This window comes from Lagenorhynchus albirostris, chromosome X, assembly GCF_949774975.1.
Source record: "Lagenorhynchus albirostris chromosome X, mLagAlb1.1, whole genome shotgun sequence".
Classification (NCBI taxonomy): domain Eukaryota; kingdom Metazoa; phylum Chordata; class Mammalia; order Artiodactyla; family Delphinidae; genus Lagenorhynchus; species Lagenorhynchus albirostris.
Window position 1 is genome coordinate 3,056,783 of NC_083116.1, and position 20,585 is coordinate 3,077,367.

At 47.4% G+C, this 20,585-nt stretch overlaps 1 protein-coding gene across 1 annotated transcript; it reads left to right on the forward strand.

Annotated features, from left to right (window-relative positions):
• The first annotated feature begins 841 nt into the window (after window positions 1-841).
• Window positions 842-20,211, forward strand: GABRE (gamma-aminobutyric acid type A receptor subunit epsilon). Its single transcript, XM_060137894.1, has 9 exons — window positions 842-938; window positions 5,008-5,228; window positions 5,669-5,736; window positions 10,941-11,161; window positions 11,900-11,982; window positions 13,345-13,482; window positions 17,559-17,711; window positions 17,829-18,028; window positions 18,309-20,211. The coding sequence occupies exons 1-9, from the start codon at window positions 883-885 to the stop codon at window positions 18,675-18,677; spliced, it is 1,509 nt and encodes a 502-aa protein (XP_059993877.1). The 5' UTR covers window positions 842-882; the 3' UTR covers window positions 18,678-20,211.
• The last annotated feature ends 374 nt before the right edge of the window (window positions 20,212-20,585 follow it).

A 20,585-nucleotide genomic window follows, 5' to 3' on the forward strand; every position in this document is an offset into this window, starting at 1 on the left:
AGGATTTCCAAGGTCCCCCCACCTCAGGTGGTCCCTCTCACACCCAGGCCCCTGGACTGAACTGTGAGCCACATTGTGTCATTGTTTCCTTTGGGATCAGAGAAAGTCCTACCCTGAATGCCTTGGGCTGGTCCTCTGTTGGTGGGTCCTCCCCCACCCTTAAATACCTGGGGAAATGGCCTGTGTGGTAACTCAGATCAGAGCTTCCTGGGGAGACTCCCAAGTCTCTTTTTTTCCTCTGTGCCAAGGAAGATGCTAAGTTACTCAGCTTCCTTTGGATGCCAAAGGATGTGCTCTGAAGGACTGGAAGGTGTGTAGTGAGGGTGGGGGAAATCTCAGAGGTCAGGGGACTTGGGAAAGTGATGAGATGCAACAGGTGGTGGGGGGAGCCAAGGGCTGGAAGCCACAATCTGACCCCAATGCGCACCAGCGGGCTGAGGGAGTCGCAACCCCCCACCTTGCCCCTGCCAGGCCCAGTCTGCAGCCTCTCTCCCAGCCGCAGCGGCGGGCCGCCGGTTTCCCCGCCTGGGGCCCGCACACCGCAGGCTCGCCTCTTCCTCCCTCCCCTGCGTCCCCCGCTCCTGGCTGTCTGGCAGCGCTGCGGTGGTGGCGGCGGGGGGCGGGGGGCCTTGGCGACAGGGCTCCTTCCTCCTCTCCCTCCTCCCTACGCCCGCCGGAGCCTACCCCTCCCTCCGCAGCAGCAAACACGTCGTCGGAGATTTCCATCGGGGCTTAGGGGGCGGGGCCAGGATGGGGGGCGTGGGGCGGGGCAAGTGGGAGGAGTGAAAGTTGGAGCCCAACAAAACCCTCCACACTGCGCTCAGTGCGGCCAGACCTTGCGCAGCGACCTCCGCACAGGTGGTCGCGCCGGTCCCCGCCACGATGTTGACCAAAGTTCTCCTGATCCTACTGGGCACGTTCATAATCCTTCCGTCGAGGTAAGTCTCCAACCCAGGACTCAGGATCCCTCCGAGCCCAGCTCCCTCTCTCCGGGAACGAGGCCGGCTCCTGAGACCCCCGCACCCCGTGTTCCTCGAGCCCCGCGCCCGCTCTGCCCCTGGCCCTCGCACGGTCTAGCCTGGTCCCGCGTCCCCTCGACGCGCGCGGCAAGCCTCCGCACCGCTTCCCCTAGGACGAGCTCCCTGGGCCCCTGAAGGGGCTCCCAGGAAGGAAGACAGGACGCCTGTCACCTGGCCGCTCCTGTTCCCCCTCCCTCTACTCCTCGGGACTCCCGCTCTCCAAACCACCGCGGCGGCCGGGGAACGAGAGAGCACGTCCCTCCCTTTCTGAGCCTTTCGAGGCAAGAGGCGAGCGGCCAGGGCAGGCTCGCGCTTCTGGGGACTGGGGGGACTGGGGGACTTTGGGAAGGTGGCGCCCAGAAAGTCGTGCGGGCAGTGGGTGGAAACTGCGCTTGAAATGTTTGAGTGTTGACTAGTCTGTCCTCTCGTTCAAAAAAAAAATATATATATATATATATATTTTTTTTTTCCTGAGCGCCTAGTGAGTACCAGGCACTGTGCCAGACAACTCTGACTTTACTTACTTCCCTTCCCACCACTCCTCTTGGTGCCCTGGTTTAGTCTAAGAGTTCCCACCCCAGCTGTCCACCTCATCCCCCCTCTGCTGCCAGCTTCTCTCTTCCGCCCTTATCTCCCCAGACACCCTGCTGGGTCTTGGGCAGATGGGAGCCAGAGGCCAGAAATGGTAATCTCTTAGGTCTGTGATTTGGGTCCTGCATTTCAATACCTCTCCGCTTTTCCAAAGACTAGCAGCAGGTTTCCCCTGAGCAGCCAGCTTCCCTTACACCTTCTTCTGGCCCTGGGACTTTGCCAGGAAGGTTGTCCCCTGCATTTCTGGCTTTTGAGGGCGGAAGATGACTGCTTCATATTTTTGAGATGATTTCCCATTGGGCACAAGCTGTCACAAGTTCCTAAGCTTCCTGATCTTTCCAGCATTCTAGAAGCCTCCATGTCACTGGATTTGTCTTGCTTTTCTGTTTTGGGGAGGGGGAGAGGGGAGATGGATTCTCTCCCCACCCCAAAATGCTTTAGCTCCTCAAGGGAGGGGCTGTGGGGCTCCCTGCTGACTCATTGGTGCACTGGGGAGTGGAGGGGCTGGCCTCATCAGGGGGCTTGGTAAATATTTCTGAATGCGTGCTAGGAATTTCCAGTCATCCACATCACTCCAGATGTGAATTGGACTGGTTGGGAGAAGATGACATGGTGACTGGTTAGGGCAAAAGAGGGGTCTGTGGTGCAGAATGAGGGAGAGGGAGCAGAGAGGAAAACAGCAGAGAAGAGGGGCCGTTGTGATGGAAACTAACCTTCCAGCCAGGGGGAAGGGCTGCAGTAACTGACGTTCAGACACTGTCAGCAGGGCAACCTGTGATGTCATTAAAGAGCTGGGGAGGTGGCAGCGGGGTGTGCTGGCAAGGGCCACCTTGAACCACCTCCCTCTGGTCCAGGCTCAGCTTAAAATCACTTGTGTGGGCACAGCCACTCCCCCCATTTGGGCCTCAGTTTCTCTATCTGTAAGGCGAAAAAGAGGACTGATTTGGAAAAATACAATCCAGTGGCCCTTCTCATGGTCCCTTCCCTCTCCCTAGCTAGTTGACTGAGCATCCTCATGGGGGAGGGGTTGCAGAAATTCACCTCCATCTTAGATCATCACATCTAGAGGATTGTGGATGCCTGAAAAGCCCCCGTGGAAAGATCCCACTAGTCCAGTGCATGAGTATTTTCACTTTTCTGTTATTTCTAGCTTTGAAAGTGGGCTTAATGGCTAGCTGAGGAAAGGTATACATTGTCAGCAGCCCCTTAACCCCAAGGATCCCAGGATGAGGGTGTTTTTGTTGTTGTTGTTGTTCATTTGAAATTTTTTTACTGACAAAAGCTATTTGTAGGATGACAGCAACCTCAAGACCCTCTGATCTCACTTTCATAGCAGACGTAGTCTGGGAGCAGAAAGGCTTCGGTGGTCTTAGGGCCTTTGCTTGTTTGTTTGCCTCTTGAACCTCGGGGTTTTGTTGTTGACTTTGGACTTCTGGGAGGGGGTCATTGCAGGCTCTTGGGTGGTCTTGCTCCCATTCAAGTCACTCATTTTCAGGGTGCCAGTTCCCTAGTTCTCCCTCCTCCCCTCCCACGGTGGCTGCCATGATCTACTCAGATGACTGGGGGAAAAGCCTCAGGGAAAGAGGACATCTCTGGATATGATATTTGGAAATGGAAACTGCTTTTCCCAAGCCCAGTTCTTCCCTTGCCCACAGTGGGAAGTAGCCACTTCAGACATAAGAAATGGCATAGACTTGGCACATCTGTATGCCAGTTAAGCAATTCTAAGAGCTTGAAATACTGCAGGAAAACGCATTTTACTGCTCAAGTTGGCAGTTCCTTGGTCTGCAGTACAGAGACCATGCCCCCATCTCCTGCCTTGTTAACCCCTTATTTGCAGAAGCAAGTTGTCCAATTGCCTTTGTAAAAATAAAATCATTTTGGAAGTGTAACAGAATATAAAAGTGTAAAAATCAGGAGTAGATTTTCACAAAGTAAACATGCCCATGTAACCAGCACCTAGACCAGGAAATAGAACATTGCCAGTCCACTCCCCCACCTCTCAAAAGCTTCACCACATTCCCCCTCCAAGTACACCCTTCTCCCCAAAGGAAAACACTCTCCTGCCTTCCAACATCACAGATTAATTTTGATGATGGCTTTTTAAAAAGCTTGTAATTATAAATTTTTTTCAAAGACATATAACAGTAGAGTGAATCTCCATGTACCCATCACCAGCCTCATTAATTATCAACTCATAACCAGTCTTATTTTCTCTGTATCCCACCCACTCTCCATTTCCAGCTTAAATTCTTTTAAAGCAAATCTCAGACATCATATCATTTCATATGCAATTATTTTAGTATGTATTTCTAATCATAAGGACTTCAAAAACATAATAAAATACCACTATCACACCAAAATTTTTAGAATAACTTCTTCATGCTGAAGAAACTAACCAGTCAGTATTCAAATCTTCCTTATTGTGTCATAAATATATTTTTGTTGTGTTGTGTTTGTTTTGTTTTTTATGCTTTGCCTTTTAAAATCAGGATTCAAATAAGGTCCATATATTTGCAGATTTCAAAATACTTTTTATTGAATTAGAACATATATGCAGAAAAGTGCTCAGATCATAAGTGCACGGCTGATGAGTTGTCAGAAAATGATCACACTGGTATCAAGACACCCCCTGGTGCCCCCTACCTCACTGCCTCCCAGCAAAGGTAGCATGGCCCTGATTTCTAACACCATCAGTGAGCTTCATACATTAGCAGATGGCTTTTTTAAGTTTAAAAAAATTTTTAGTTTAATTCTTTATATTATTTTTTGGCTGTGGTGCATGGCTGTGGCACTCAGGTTGGACTCCTGTTGACCATCTATTTCCTGAATGACAGTCTTTGTCTTTTCTCAGTGCTCAGAGCTTCCCCTACCCCCAGCCCCCAACTCCAATGCAATGGAGTATCCCAAAAGCAAAGAAATGCAGAATTTTCCCAGTGTCCTAGCCCCCGCTGGGAGAGTGCTGTGGCTTTCCTGAGCATTCCTCAGCAATCCTGGCCCTCTGCCTGCCCATTTGCTCCCAGGTGTCACTAGTCAGGCAGACTAAGACCAAGGCTGGTAATGGCAGCTGATTGGCCAGAGCTCATACACCAATACCCTCTTGATTTTACGTTAAAAATTCTTTTAAAATCTCAAACTTGCTTTTGTTATTGATTTTTTTAAAATAAAGTATGACCATAAAAAAAAGGATAGCATGGGAAGTTCCCAGAGAGCAGCAGCTTCAGAAGAAATTAACAAGAATAATCTGTTACTGGCTCTTAATTTACTGTTACCAGTCATTCTTTAACTATGCCCTGGGTTGCAGGCTTATTTTGGTTTGCTTCCGTCCCAAGAAGTACCAGCTGGGTCCCCTACAGAGCAGAGGACAGAGCTTCACTTGTTTGTTTTTATGTTCTAGGATTGAAGGACCTCATGTTGAATCAGAGAAGGGACCCTCTGCCAGTGATGATGATGTCTACGGCCCCAAACCCCAGGCTCCTGATAAGGAACTCCCCCCTGAAGAAATAAAGCCCACTGCTATTGATACCCATGACAGACTTGGCAAAATGCCAACAGCCACTGAAATCCTGGATGGTATCTTGAATAACTATGACTACAAACTGCGCCCTGGCATTGGCGGTGAGTAGCAGAACATAGTTCTCCCCCACCCCGGAGGGGAGGAGGATTGAGGGCCTAAGTGTGGAGAATGGGCCTGGGGTGTAGGTGATAGTGCCCTGCATGTGGGCAGGAACAACTTTTGCTGACCTGCCAGGTAAGAGATGTCAACTCTAGTCTCAGCAATGCCATTGACCTTGGTCTAGATTTCTCCCTTCTCTCACCCTCAGTTTGTCCAACTATAAAATGAGATGACTGGACTAGGTGATTGACCTTCGAGGTATGTTCAGCTCTTAACAGTCTATGAATTGGATCTTGCCATGAAAGAATAAAGAAAGAAATGGTATCGGATGTTGAAACCATGTAGTCCAACCCTTACCCCCTTTATTCCCCACTGACCACACCCTCCCCTGCCCCATGCTTCTGTTTAACACTTACCTCTGCCACTTCTGCTTACTTTACAGAGAGGCCCACTGTGGTCACTGTTGAGCTCTCTGTCAACACCCTTGGGCCTATCTCTATCCTGGACATGGTGAGTACTGAGCTTTGATTATAGTGGGGCTTTCACATACTTGTTTTTTCTGTGTGTCTGTAACAAGAGTTTTTGGGGGGAGAGATTTTAACAAACATGGACTTGAGAAGGAGGCTGAAAGGAACAAGTCCCTTGCTGCCTGAAGAGGACCTTCAGAATCCTGACTGTATCTTCCTGTCTTTCATTCAAAATAAAAATAATAAAGCAACTTTAAACAACACAGTGGATTGCTCTTTTCTTCTGATAATGAATTTTTTTGGACTTAAGCCTGTAGTTACCAACTCTTCCTCTAAGAGTGTTTCTCTAATTTTGCCCTAGTTCCTTGTCTCCTTTTCTTTCTTTCCTTTTTTTTTTTTACATCTTTATTGGAGTATAATTGCTTTACAATGGTGTGTTAGTTTCTGCTTTATAACAAAGTGAATCAGTTATACATATACACATGTTCCCATATCTCCTCCCTCTTGCGTCTCCCTCCCTCCCACCCTCCCTATCCCACCCCTCTAGGTGGTCACAAAGCACCGAGCTGATCTCCCTGTGCTATGCGGCAGCTTCCCACTAGGTATCTGTTTTACATTTGGTAGTGTATATATGTCCATGCCACTCTCTCACTTTGTCACAGCTCACCCTTCCCCCTCCCCGTGTCCTCAAGTCCATTCTCTAGTAGGTCTGTGTCTTTATTCCCGTCTTGCCCCTAGGTTCTTCATGACCTTTTTTTCCCTTAAATTCCATATATATGTGTTAGCATACGGTATTTGTCTTTCTCTTTCTGTTGCTATCATCCCAGTGTCACTACTGTCCCCAGTTAGCCTCCATTATCTCCCACTTGATATATACAAAACACAAGGTCCCTGCCTACCCCCCAGTCTACCTACTAACCTGGCCTCCTGAGAGATGTGCCTCCTGCAGTCCTGACCCTGCTTAAAGCATGAAGTTCAACCCCACACTCTAGCAGTCAGGGCTCTCCATGGCTAGAGCCAACCCAGGGCTCTATTTTTATTTCTTTTCACCCCTTTAGAGACCACATTCACTAGTCACACTAGCATACGGGTGTTCCCAGGCTATCTGGTACTCCTGAGCCTTTGTTCAAGCTGTTTCCACTTTGGGATGGCATTGTTCCAATTTTCTACCTTATCCTTCAACTTACATCACACTTGTTTACCTGACCTTCTCTACCTCACTGTACTGTAATTATGTACTCTGTCTGCCTTGCTCTGTCAACTATGGGTTTCTTGATGTCAGGGACCCAGTATATATTAGCTGAGCAAACGAATTATAAAAGATGTTCTGCAAATGTTACTTTCATCTGCGGAGCCTGATAATGAGGAAGGCTGTGGTAACCAAATCCATCACAGCCATAACCTTGACCTGGCTCAAGTCAGACACAGTTTTAGCATACACACTGGTACCCAAGAAGCACCATGTGAGTGGGTGAGCTCAGAATCTAGGCTCTGAGATGGCACTTGCAAATAGACACTCAAAGGTAAGTAAACATTCATGGAAGATCAAGGTGTTTACATAGGCTGAGTGGAAGAGTGGGGTTTCCCACTGTGATGCTTTGTTTGGCTGCCTAGTTCTTGAGGCACAATGTACTTATATATGGCTATGCAAAAAAATTACCCTAAAACACAGTGTTTTAAAATGACAAGTAGTCATTAGGTCACAGCTCCTGTGGGTTAGGAATCCAGGCATGACTTAGCTGGGTCCTCTGTTTCAGGGTCTCACAAGGCTGCAGTTAAGGTGTCAGTTGGGACTGGGGTCTCATCTGAAGACTCGACTAAGGGAGGATCCACTTCCAAGTTCTCACGTGGTTGTTGGCAGGGTTCAGTTCTTCTCTGGCTGCTGTCTGTAGGCCTTCCACAGTCCTTGCCATGTGGGCCTCTCCATCTGGCAGGTGGCTTCCCTTAGAGTGAGCAAGAGCATGAGAAAAACTGCTGAAGATGGAAAAGCCATGAACTTTTGGGAAATAACAAGGAAGAAGAGAAACATGAGAGGAGACAGATCTTTTTGAGTTTCTGTTGACGTTTTAAAGCTCTTTTTTTCCTCTTCCCTTGATGTCAGATTTACTCTTTTTGCTGTTATCAACGTGCTTACCACTAAGTGAGTATGAATTTAGCAATCAGTTTGATTAAAATTGTTGATAAACTAAGAAACGCTGGGTTCTGAGCCAGAGGTTGAGTTCTTCTGGTCCACCATCATGGCCACTGTTTACTGTTAACAGGAAAGGGACCTTTCAGATCATTGGTGGGGGGATGGAGAAAGTGGCCTGAAGAGTAGTAGAATATCTGTGGCTACAATCTCCTTGCTATTTGCGTAAGATATAATTTTGGGAAACCTATTTCTATCATCTGCAAGAGCCTGTGTGGCAGCAGAGCAGCAGCCCCACTCACAGTTGCTCTTTTCTTCTGATAATGAATTTTTTTGGACTTAAGCCTGTAGTTACCAACTCTTCCTCTAGGAGTGTTTCTCTAATTTTGCCCTAGTTCCTTGTCTCCTTTTCTTTCTTTCCTTTTTTTTTTTTTACATCTTTATTGGAGTATAATTGCTTTACAATGGTGTGTTAGTTTCTGCTTTATAACAAAGTGAATCAGTTATACATATACACATGTTCCCATATCCCCTCCCTCTTGCGTCTCCCTCCCTCCCTCCCTCCCTATCCCACCCCTCCAGTCAGTCACAAAGCACCGAGCTGATCTCCCTGTGCTGTGCGGCTGCTTCCCACTAGCTATCTGCCTTACATTTGGTAGTGTATATATGTCCATGCCACTCTCTCACTTTGTCACAGCTTACCCTTCCCCATCCCAATATGGTTCAATAAGGTAGAAGAGAGGACTGACCTCTTTGCTCTATGCCTACTAATGTTGGCAGCATTGGGCTCACCTGAAGTGATGATACCTGACAAGCCTGAGAGATACAGTTTAATAACCCAGCAGTCACCGAACCTGGCATGCAACACAGAGCTGGTCCAAAGAGGAGCCAACAATTTGATTTTCTTTGGCCGGTAACATAGTGCTATCGCCTGGGCCAAGTGCCTTTAGAACATTCCAAACACTTATGTGGTATTAAATTTCCCGGAGAAGTCTGGCTTTCTACATACTTCCAAATAGTTCTTTAAAGCTGTGGGAGGTCCCAGTCCTTGTACAGGCTACTTTTCTCTGGTGATTCTGTAGAGTCCAGTACTTGGTGAGGAGGAGTTCCAACATCCTTCAGTCAATCAGAAGTTGCGTAGAGCTCCGAATTTGTCCTCAGGGAGAGAAAACAAGCCCCCTTGTCAAACTGGGGAAAAACTGAACCGTTAGTTATCAGTTGATGTGTAGTGAAGTTACAATTGGAATCTTGTTAAATAGAAATTAAATGCTCATTTGAAACACTCTAACATAGAGCAGGAGCCAGGCGTGGATTGTAGAGGGGAAGGCTTCCTCTGGCTACCCAGAAGTTCTGTAGGCCAATTTGGAACTGCCAGCCACTTAGGACTGCAGAGCCACCCTGAAGGCCACTTGTAAAGGCTGGTGTGGCTGGGCAGGGCAGGGCTGGGGGCTCCCATGTGACTGGTAGCCAGGCTGCCAGCTTTTTTCTGTGTGATGCTCTGGACTCCTCGAGGGAACATTCTCGGCCTGGGAGTCTGGCTCCCTGCAATTTTGCAGTGGCTCTCACCACCATTTGGCCTGATCAGCAAAGGCAAGCAGGGATTGTATTGACCCTCTGCATCCCCACCCTGAGGGCTCTACAGGCCTCCCAGGTTGTGGGTTTCCAGTTGGTGTTCATTGTTTGATGCAGGATAACTCAGGGGAAAGACCTAGGGGTCCTGCAGAGGAAAACTGGACCTTGATCCTAAAGAGATTCTTGGAGCAAGTGAAGTAAGCACTGGAGAGGAAGATGGGTGAAGGTCGTCCCAGGGCAAGGCCATGTTAACGGTGCTCTGAGCATCAGAGCCAGTATGTTCCCATGAACTGTTTGAGTTTGAACTTTGAGGCTTCTTTCTCTCTGAGCCTCAGTGTTGCTACCTCTAAAATAAAGGAGATTGGCCTAGCCCTCAAGGTTCTACCTTGGCACAGTTCTGGTACTTGCTGTTCCAGCAGCTTCCTTCAGTTCTATTACAGTCTGTTTTTTCTCTCTTCAATACCAGTGGTGAGATTTCTAGCTTCTCATGCTTCTTGCTATTAAAAATTCTTTTTGATGTTTAATAATTTATAGGCTAATGAGAATTGTAAGCTTCTTGAAAGTCCAATCATGAGAATTTTGTTCACATAGCATTTGTCTGGTACATAGAAAACTCTCAATACAATCCTCCCTCAGAATATGTTGCAGATTGGTTCTAGGACACCTCCCACCCCCACAGATACCAAAATCTGAGGATGCGCAAGTCCCTTATATAAAATGGTGTAGTATTTACATATAACCTGTGCACATCCTCTTGTAAACTTTAAATCATCTCTAGATTACTTATGACGCCAAATACAATGTAAATGCTATGTAAATAGTTGTGAGTGAGGGACAAATTCAAGTTTTGCTTTTTGGAACTTTCTGGAATTTTTGGGGGGGATTTGAATCTGCAGATGTGGAACCCACAGATACAGAGGGCTGACTGTAAATGTTCTGGTTAAATACTACAATCCCTTAAAATTTCTTTAATTAGTTGCTACTCAAACCTCAGACTACCTCCCTCTGCATGTCTGTGAGTGGTAAAGTTTTATTAAATTGAATCCTTATGTTCAAAAAAAATAATTTATGGGCTATGCAATATCTAGAGACCAAATAATCATGGGTTAATTAACATCTGTGCTCCCCAAATAAAAGCTGAAAGGGGCAACTTCACTGTATGCAATCAAAAGTGTGTGTGTTTGTATATGTTTAGAATGATTTTGACCTGAGATCTTTGATTTGCTATGGAAATATGGGGGCTGAGTGGGTGTTGGCCTGCTACAAGGGAGTAGTTACGTGATGAGGCCAGCCTGTACAATTAAGCCACCATCACCTGTGTGTTTCTGGATTAAATGCATCTTCCCAGATTGTTGTTCATTCAGGAATGTTTTTTTCTTTTGGGAATACCTGGAAATAGAAAACATCCTACAGCCAAGCTCATGCTGTTTTCCTCTGTGCAAACCTAAGTGGGTCCCTATCTACTTGATAGGCCCATCACAGGATGGCATGGGAATGTTCTTTGCCTGCACAGCCCCAAATGTGTGCTTTTCTATCCTTGCCACCAGGAATACACCATTGACATCACCTTCTACCAGACTTGGTATGATGAACGCCTTCGTTTCAATGGCAGCTTTGAAAGCTTTGTTCTGAATGGCAACTTGGTGAGCCTGTTATGGATCCCAGACACCTTTTTTAGGAATTCTAAGAGGACCCAAGAGCATTCGATCACCATGCCCAACCAGATGGTCCGCATCCACAAGGATGGCAAGGTGTTGTACACAATCAGGTATGTCAAGCCTCTGGAGTCTTGCCTCTTGAGACTCTTCTTCCCCTCCTGAGAATTTTTGCCAAAGAAACATGGGCAGAGGTTTCATCCTGAATGATACTTCTAAGGGCCCCTCCAGCTTTCCTAGACCATGAGCTCAATCCCCTCATGTACTGACACACACACTAAGGCCTCAAAATAGAAAGATATTGCTTAAGACCACACACCAAGTTTGTAGCAGAGCTTGGACTGATATTTAGTTACTTGGCTCCAAGTCCAGAGCTCCCCCAACTAGAATGTAGCACGGTGACTGTGTTGTGTAGACAGTTCCACCCCAAGTGGGCACTGGATGTAAAGACATGTCCACAGTGGTGGAATTGTCCAGGCGGAGCAGCAACACAGCAGTTGGAAAGATACCTAAGACCAGGCTGGATACTTGAATGCCTGGCTGGGAAAGGTTGTGTACAGGTGATAAGGTGGCAGGGAGGCAATAAAGAGTGGGAGAGTGTTGGCAGGTCCTTGAAGGTGGGATGGGCAAGAAGCAAAATTCCATCTAAGTTAGTCCATACGTTTCTCTGATGATGGAGACCAGAGTAGCCAGATATTTCCAAGCTGTTCTTCCTCTCTTTTTGTCTCTCCTTTGAGCTCTTTGTCTCAGCTCCCACCATTGCCACACATTGGTGGTGGTCCCCAGGCCCAAGCTGGGTGGATACCTAAGTGTTCAGGGTCAGCCTAATGAGGCTCCTTTCTCCCTTCCAGGATGACCATTGATGCTGGATGCTCACTCCACATGCTCAAATTTCCAATGGATTCTCACTCTTGCCCTCTGTCTTTCTCTAGCTGTGAGTACCTTCTTAGGTTTCTGGGGCCCCAGAGTCATCATGCTGGGCCCCTTCTTTTTCTCATCCTTTCCCTTTACATTTTTCTGCCTCTGCTTTTTCCCCTAAGATGGTGCCAAAGTTGTCCAGGACCTCCCAATCCATCCTCATCTCCTTTCCTGCTAACAATACTGTGTTGCTTAACCTGGGCTTCACGTTGGGTTCATCCTTCTCCTGTCCACCCCACCTCAAATCAGTCACCGGCCTCTGAAGTGTATCTCAAGTATGTCGGCTTTCCATCTCCACTGTCACTACTACCTTGGTTTAGGTCTTTGTCATATTCCACTTGGACTTTGCAACATCTTCACTTTGAAGCTGAACATGTTCAAAACTAAATATATGGTCTCCACCGAACCTCTACCCCCAAGACAGATGTGTTGCTTCTGTGTTCCCATTTGTCTCATTGAAAGGCACCATCACCCACTCTGTTGTCCAAGCCAAGAACTTTGATGCTTCTTTCTCCTTCACCTCCCCATCTATTCAGTCAACACATCCTGTTGGTGTTCCCTCCTGAATCTCTGTCGATCCTATTTCTCTGCATTCTCACTGCCACAGCTTCGAATCCTGCCTTCATTCATTTTATTGTGCACTGGTTACTGAACTGGCCTCCCATAACTGGTCTCCCTGACAACAGGCCATCCTCGTATAAGAACTAGAGTGACCTAGCTGAAGCATCATCTAGACTAGGTCACTTCTTAGTTTCAGATCCTTCCTGAACTCTCATCGATCAATTCCAAATTGCTTAGAATAGTCTTCAAGGCCCTTCATGAACTGGCCCGTGCTATCTACTCCTACATACCTCATCCATCCTCTGTGGGCTAGCCATCCTGAACTTTTGACATTTCCATAATACATCAGGCATTTTCATCTTTCTGTGCATAGAACACCCTCCTCACCCCTTCAGCCTCATCCATACAGAGAATGTTTATATTGGACTTTTAAGACTTATTGGGAATGTCACCTACTCTCTGGAATCTTTTCTGGGTGTGTCCCCAACTGATCTTTCCCTTCTTTGTTTCCACACTCTCCCACGGGCGGAGGCTTCTCAGATGTATTCCAACAATTACAGATGTGTACTTACTGTCTTACTCAATAGAATGTGAGTGCTTGAGAGGAGGGCTCCTGCCTTGCTTGTTTCTGTATGTCCAGCACAGGGCGTGGTACTGAGGAATGCTCAGTAAATGCACTTATTGGATGGACTTCAGCAATGAGGTAAGAGAGGTAAGGTCCCACAGCTGGTGAGGCCAGAGTCAGACACCATGCTGGTGGAGACCTCAGCTGGGCTTCCCAGTCTCACATGACTCTCCTTCCCACGTTGCCTTACAGTTTCCTATCCTGAGAATGAGATCATCTACAAGTGGGAAAATTTCAAGCTTGTAATCAATGAGAGTAATTCCTGGAAGCTCTTCCAGTTTGATTTTATAGGAGTGAGCAACACGACTGAAACTATCACAACCGTAGCTGGTAAGTGTGCCTTTGAGCCAGGGCTAGGCAGCAGAGGCCCAGGAGGGTGGTAGGGATGACTGGAGGTGGCCATCCATTCATCCAAATGCTTATGTAATCATCCCATGAAAATACTGTGGAACATGGCTCCTGTTTTGTAAATGCTAAGCACTTACAACTGTTTGCAGAGGAAACTGAGACTTTGTAACTACATCTCAGTCTCATCTGCAAAGAAGTAAGTGCTTTGCCAAGCCCCGCAGAGGGTAGGTAAGTAGATTAAGTTTTACTGCTGTCAAAATTTGCAACTAGGTTTGTCATGCACACCCTTCAGTTTCGAAGTCTTTGTTACAACTGACCTACTTGGATGACTTTGGGAAATGGAGGTCATGTGACTTCTACATACTCAGAAGCAATCCAAGTGGTTCTAGTTGAGTGGGATGCAAAGCCCTTCCTAATGGGAGGTGGAGGCTTGAGTTGTGTCATCAGCTAGGTGAGGGCTGGGATAATATGGAGGAGGTTTCAGCAGCTACAGTGGCTGCTATATCAACATTTATTTTAAAGGAGCAGGTCTGATACGCACAGATTCCTGTGAAAGACTTCATGGTGGATTCAATGTGGACATGGTGATCACTGGTTTTCTGACTTTGTCCCTAACAAGGACTAAAGGGGAGGGTCCTGGGTCTCTTAAACTTTAGCTCCCAATTAGGTGTGAGTGTCTTTGCTTGTGTTCCTAGGTGATCTGAATGAGGAGCCAAGGGACCTCCCTAGCGTTGCTCCCAGAGCAGCCCTGGAAACCCTCTTCACACATACTGACCAAGTCAGGGCAGTGGCGGCACTGCCCTCATCGTTTCCAGAATACGGATGGAACCAGTCACCCAACCAGCCATTTGCCATGGGAAGCGTCTTGCTTTGCTTCCACGTGGCTAGGCGGAAAATCTGCTTTTTCTTTACTTGTTGAATTGGTCACTGGGTGAGGGATAGCTCATGCTCATCCGGCTAGAGCTTTGCTTGCGCAGCACTAGGCAGGGGCAGAGGGCTGCTTTACAAATGCTTTCCTTTTTCTCGGGGGCTCTGGGTAAACAATTTTACTACCTTTGACTTAGGACCCTTGCTCTTCTGCCAGCTAACCATTGGCATGCCTCTTGCCTTTCTGCACCTCAGTTTCCCCAGACAGGTTGGGGACCCATCATCAAAAAGCAGCAGAGGAGACAAGGCCCAGGGGCTTTCAAGTCACTAGTGGTTCCGTTTAGTAGATGGTTGTGCATTGTTTCAAAATGGTGCCCTAGTGACTACAAAGCCCCAGAGCCAGCATCATCACCAAAGCAATGACAATAGGTAAGCACCAGTCCTCCTTGGGAGAGAAGAGGTTCTTGGGAGAAAGGAGAAGGGCTTTTTTCTCTTCTGCTAGAGATGAGTTGATCTTGAATCATGGTTTCTTCAGTATCATAGTTATCTTTGGGACTGGACCCAAACTCTTTCAGTCAGTCCCTGGGCAGTTCTCTCCATCTGGAACAAACTTATGTACTCAGCTCCTAAGGGTTCAGAATGAAGTGGGAGCATGCTACTCTGGCCACCTTGGGCCTTCAACCAGAGAATCCCTGCTTCAGGAGGCATTCAGAGAGTCCAGCCTTGCCCCCAGTGAGTGAGTCATCTTTCACTGTTGGCTGTTGAGCTTTTGATAGAATTTTACCCATGATTAGGATTTTGCTTTCTCGCAAGTGAGTTTCTTCCTTCTCTAGACAATTCTGTTCATCAGAAAAATCTCCCTGTTCATCTGAAATTGGAGTCTCTGGAACTTCCACCCATTAGACTTAGTTCTTTTTCCCTACAAATACTGAGCTTACAGTAAGTCCAGTGAGTCTTCCACTGGGTCAAGATAAAAGAACTAGTATTATGGTTCCAGCCCTGGGTCATATTCTTTTATAGACTATACAACCATAGTTCTTTTTTCTCCCCCTTGTTCTTCAAAGCTTTGGCTCCACTCATCCTTCTAGTCCCAGTCCTCTGGACACAGTCTTTTTGATTGTGTTCCTCTGACAGTGCAGTGACCAACTGTGGTCTGGCTAAAGCAGATAAGAGCAGAAAGCATCTCTAGCTTTTTCCCCCTTTGGCTCCTTAGCCCCAGGTATCTTTTTTTCCCTTACCCATGCTCCTCCATTCCTCAGAAATAAGAAAGTGTGTGTTAATATCCTTCACTTGGCCTTAAAAGACAAATTCCCATCTCTTGACAAGTAGAGAAGGTTCTTCTTTGCTGAAATAAATAAAATAAAAATAGAAAAGGCTGATAGAATAATAAATCTTGTTGTAACAAGAATATATAAACTCAGCAAAGTTTTGTGGGGAGTGGTTGTAGCTGAGTAGGGCTGTCTTAAATTGCAGTCAATACCCCAGGACAAGGGAACTAGGATCTTGATAAATACATTCTGGCTAGTAGGCAAGTGCGAGTGGTCCCTGCAGCAGCCCTGGAGGAGGAGTTCTATCCACAAAGCTACTATTCTGGACACAGGTATTCAACTGACCCCAGGCTACTTCCTTGCCTTTTTCCAGAAGATTCTGAGAAGTCTTGCCCCTTGAGTGTCAGTGCTGACAAGGTGAGTAGGAAAGGCTGCTCTTCTCATTCAGTCCCAACATACCCAGAGTTGCGGGGCAGGTGATCTATTTTCTAAAATAAGAAGACACATGGACAGGTTAGTGTTCTAGTCTGCCTTACAAAGCTGTTGCCAGGAAGTAGCAAGAGTTGTTGAGCATCTGCTAGGTTCCGGGCTGTGCTGTGCATGGATGGGCAGGAGCGTAGCAACAGGGCTCAGATGAGCCCTGTCGTGAAGGGGTTTAAAAACCCACCTAACTCAAGGCCAGGGAATTCTACAGCATCACTGAGGTGGAAAGTTGGAGCTTAGCTTCACTAAGGAGCCAGAATTTGAACTATTATAAATCCAACATGATGTGGAGAGGAAAAAGGGATATTCTGGCCTCAGAAAAGACTCCAAAATCCCTGGAGTCATGGTGAGCATGCAGAGTGTTTGGGATGGGTGTGTCAGAGTATAAGGCAACATGAAATGTACAGTAGAAGATGCCAACTGTAGATATAGGTTGTCATCAGGTCCTGTAGGAGCCATCACTATCTAGGCTGAGAGCCAACATCAAGGACATGATACCCAATGAATGCGAAGACCTCAGTCTGCCTTGTGGATGTATACTCTGCAGACCTGACATCTAGAGGGCTGACTGAAATTTTCACTTTCAACTAATTCTTCTATTTTCTTGAAACACTCAATTTGGGCTAGGGTAATAGACTAAGAACAGGGAGTCCAGGGTTTGAATATTGGTATAAATATATGCATGATATCTCGGGGAATCTGAGTAAATGGGGGTTAGCTTAGAGTAGGGTGTACATGTAAGATGTCAGTTGGAGCCAGGTTGTGGTGAGCCTTTAGTGTCAGATTACAGAGTGTAGACTTGATTCTGTAGCTCCTGTGGAGCAGGAAACCATCAGAGGTTTGGGGTAGGCAAGTGATTTCTTTTGGCCATTGATGGAACAGTGCTAACTAAGGCATTTCACCAGCATATGAATGTATAGGAAGGAGGCTGAATAGCTTCTGTGCTTCCCCCACCACAGATCACTTTTAGTTCATTTCCTGAGAGTATACATTGTAAGGGCCAGTAGTGCACGTATAAGGCAATGATTCTGCAGACTAGATATGGCACCTCAGTGGTTGTAAAGGCCTCAGTCAGCCATCTGGACATTAACTGTATGGTTCTGATATCTAGAAGCCTAACTGATTTTACTTCTTTCATTTGACTATTCTGTCCCCCATCCTGGTAAGACAGATGTGCGATGTGGGCCAGCGAACTGAGAAAGAAGTTATTAAGGTTCTAGCCCTGGCTTAGCTCTTAACTGACCACGGGTCTTGTTGTGAGTCTTCTCTCGGGCTTCTTCTGATCCTCCATGTGTGGCATTGGATTAATGTGCCTCTATCCTAGGACCGTGGTGGTCATCCCATGAGCTGAACAATAGGACCCTTAATATGCATGTCTTGCGTGTGGGAGACCCTCATGGCAATGCTGTAATGAAGTGATATTTTTAAAATATCTTCCAGGCGATTACGTAGTCATGACGCTTTTCTTCAACGTGAGCAGGAGGTTTGGCTTTGTGGCCTTTCAAAACTATGTTCCTTCTTCTGTGACCACGATGATCTCCTGGATTTCCTTTTGGATCAAGAAAGACTGTGCTCCGGCCAGGACTTCTTTAGGTAAGTGGGTAAGGTGAGCATACACATGAGGCACAGAATTGCATTTTCAGGGGTCCTTTCCAAAGTGTAATATATAGAACAGTAGCTCCGCCCACCTCCACTCCTGTGCTTTCACAGGGATCACTTCTGTACTCACCATGACCACTTTGGGCACCTTTTCCCGGAAGAATTTCCCACGTGTCTCCTATATCACAGCCTTGGATTTCTATATTGCGATCTGCTTCATCTTCTGCTTCTGTGCTCTGATGGAGTTTGCTGTGCTCAACTTCCTGACCTACAACCGGACAGCATCCCGTGGTTCTCCGAAACTTCGTCATGTATGAGCTGGGTATGGGAGTGGTGGCAAGGCTTTGGAGTACGGAGGCATGCAAGTGAGGGCACTAGGACTCATGACACATGGGTGGCCAGCTCACCAAGTGATGGGGGTAACCTGGGGCTTTGGGGGGAGTTGAGTAAACTTTCTGATGTGATGGTGGGAATTCTGGGGGGAAAGAAACAGTGTGCCAAGGACGGAATCTCCAGGAAACCCTGAGGCAGCACCTAGGCTTGGTTCACCTTCCCTTGCCTTGTTCTGACTTCTTCCCTTGTTCCTTTCAGCCTCGTGCCCATGCACGTGACCCAACCCCTTCCCGTGTCCGTGTCATCGAGCATCCGGAAGCTTTTGTGTGCGACATTGAGGACCCCGAGGAGGAGGAGGAAAGTGAGGAAGAGGAGAGTGAGGAAGAGGAGGGCCCATCTTGCCCAGCCCGGCAGTCCGTCAGGCCAGGCAGCACCCCTCGCCCTGGTGGCTGTTGCAAGTGGTGTGAGAAGTACTGCTGCACGGTCCCCACTTGTGAGGGCAGCACCTGGCAGCAGGGCCGCCTCTTCATCCATGTCTACCGCCTTGATAACTACTCGCGAGTGATTTTCCCAGTCACCTTCTTTTTCTTCAATGTGCTCTACTGGCTTGTTTGCCTTAACCTGTAGGCACCAGCTGGTACCCTGTGGGGCAGCCTCCCCAGTTCCCCAGGAGGTCCCACAGCCTTTGCCTAGGGAGTTGGGGGAAAATAGCAGCAGCAGCAGCAGGAGCAAACTAGAGAGTGTCTTTCCTTCCCCCTTGCCCAAATAGAAGCCTGCAGGGAATTGGTCCTTGCTGGCCCTCTCCCCTACCTGGCCCATTCACTGAATCTCCTTAGCAGCCCATTTCAAGTAAAATGACACCCCTCTCTGTTCCTCAAGGGGCATTTATGATGCTCAGGCTTCAAAATGTAGGCTCTCAGTGACCAGCTCCCTAAGATGGTGTCCATGTATGAGTGGATTAGCTATCTCCCAAAAGGGCTAACACCCACTGCCTTTTCCCAGAAAACCAGTACTGCCTTTGTGGTGCTCCAGGCCCAGCTCTGGCCTCAGCCTCAAAGTGCACAGACCAGCTACTTGCCTGTTCCTGACACCTCCTTAAGATGCTGGGCAGCAGTGTTAACAGCAGGAGGGAATCCCCATCCTTAAGTCAGATTATTATTTTCTTGATTCTGTCTCCCTGCCCTCCCTTCCCCTGCAGATAGACGGACACTGACATTATCCCTTTAGGAGGAGGGGAGTCAGCAATTGAGGACAGTATCCCTCCCTCTGCTGCTGTGACATCTCCATCTCCCTTCCCCGCTGGCCTTCATTCCTCATCTGCAGTACCAATTCAATACCTTGCATCCAGTGGGTATCTATTTTCGTGTGTGATGATACTATGACCCCCTGCTTTTTATGCCACCTTCTTCCTCCTACTTGACCCTTGTGACTCTTTCTGTAACTTTCCCAGTGACTTTCCCAGCCCCGACCCAGGTGCTAGGCCATGGTGACTTCCCGGAGCCAAGAAACTAAGGGAACTCTGCTTTGCAGTGGGCATTACCTGCATTGATTGGTGCCCAGCTAAGGCACAGCATAGGAGTTCTGCCACTTCCTTGGCCCCTGGACCCATGAACCAGTCCACTCCTATCCCTGGGGCACTCTGACAATCACAATCAATCAATTGAATTCCCTTAAATTTGTATAGCACTTTACCTTTTGCAAAAGCACTTTTGACAAATTATTTCTATTTTGAGTCTCATAGCCCTGTGATATATTCAGGGCAGGATTCTTATCCCCATTTTGCAGATGAGAACCCTGACGCACAGATTTCTATGGGACTGTGGATCTCACTGGAAACTACCCAGGAGCCCACTGTCACCTTCTATACCACATGACAGGGCTAGGCAGCTCTTTTCACCATGATTTGATTCTATAGCCTCTGCTGGCACCCCAGTGGCAGGGCCCAGAGTGGCAGCCTCTTTTCAGCATTGGCCTGCTCAATTCCTGGGCCTCAGGTGCTCAGACTGCCCCCTAAGATCTAACCTCTCCTGGCTCTGGTAACCCAGTGAGGTGAATTTGGACACGCCCCAATGCTTGTATATGCTGAATGAAATCTGTGTCTGTATTTTATTGGGGGGTGGGTAGGATGGGGATCCATCTGCTTTTTGTCACCATCAAGTGAGAAGGGGAAATATATCAATAAATATATCAGCAAAGCATAGAAGGTATGGCTGGTTTCTTGGGCATTCAAGTTTGCTCTCAGCTCAGGTTTTAAATCTTAACTCAGTGACCCAAACATTTGCCTGTTACCCTCTCCCACCCATGACTCCCAGACCTACCATGCACACACCATGTCCCCTTCTCTCAGTGGAGAACTTAAGAGAAGAGAGTGACCAAGCGGGTGGCCCCCTTTTACTGATTCCCTTACTTACTCCTATGCCACTTCTCCCCTCCATGTCCCTTTTGCTTTGCCCATGATTCTAGCTTCATCTAGTCACCTAGAAGTTTCCTAAAGACCATCAGACTCACAACACTCCCCACCACCACCATTTAAAG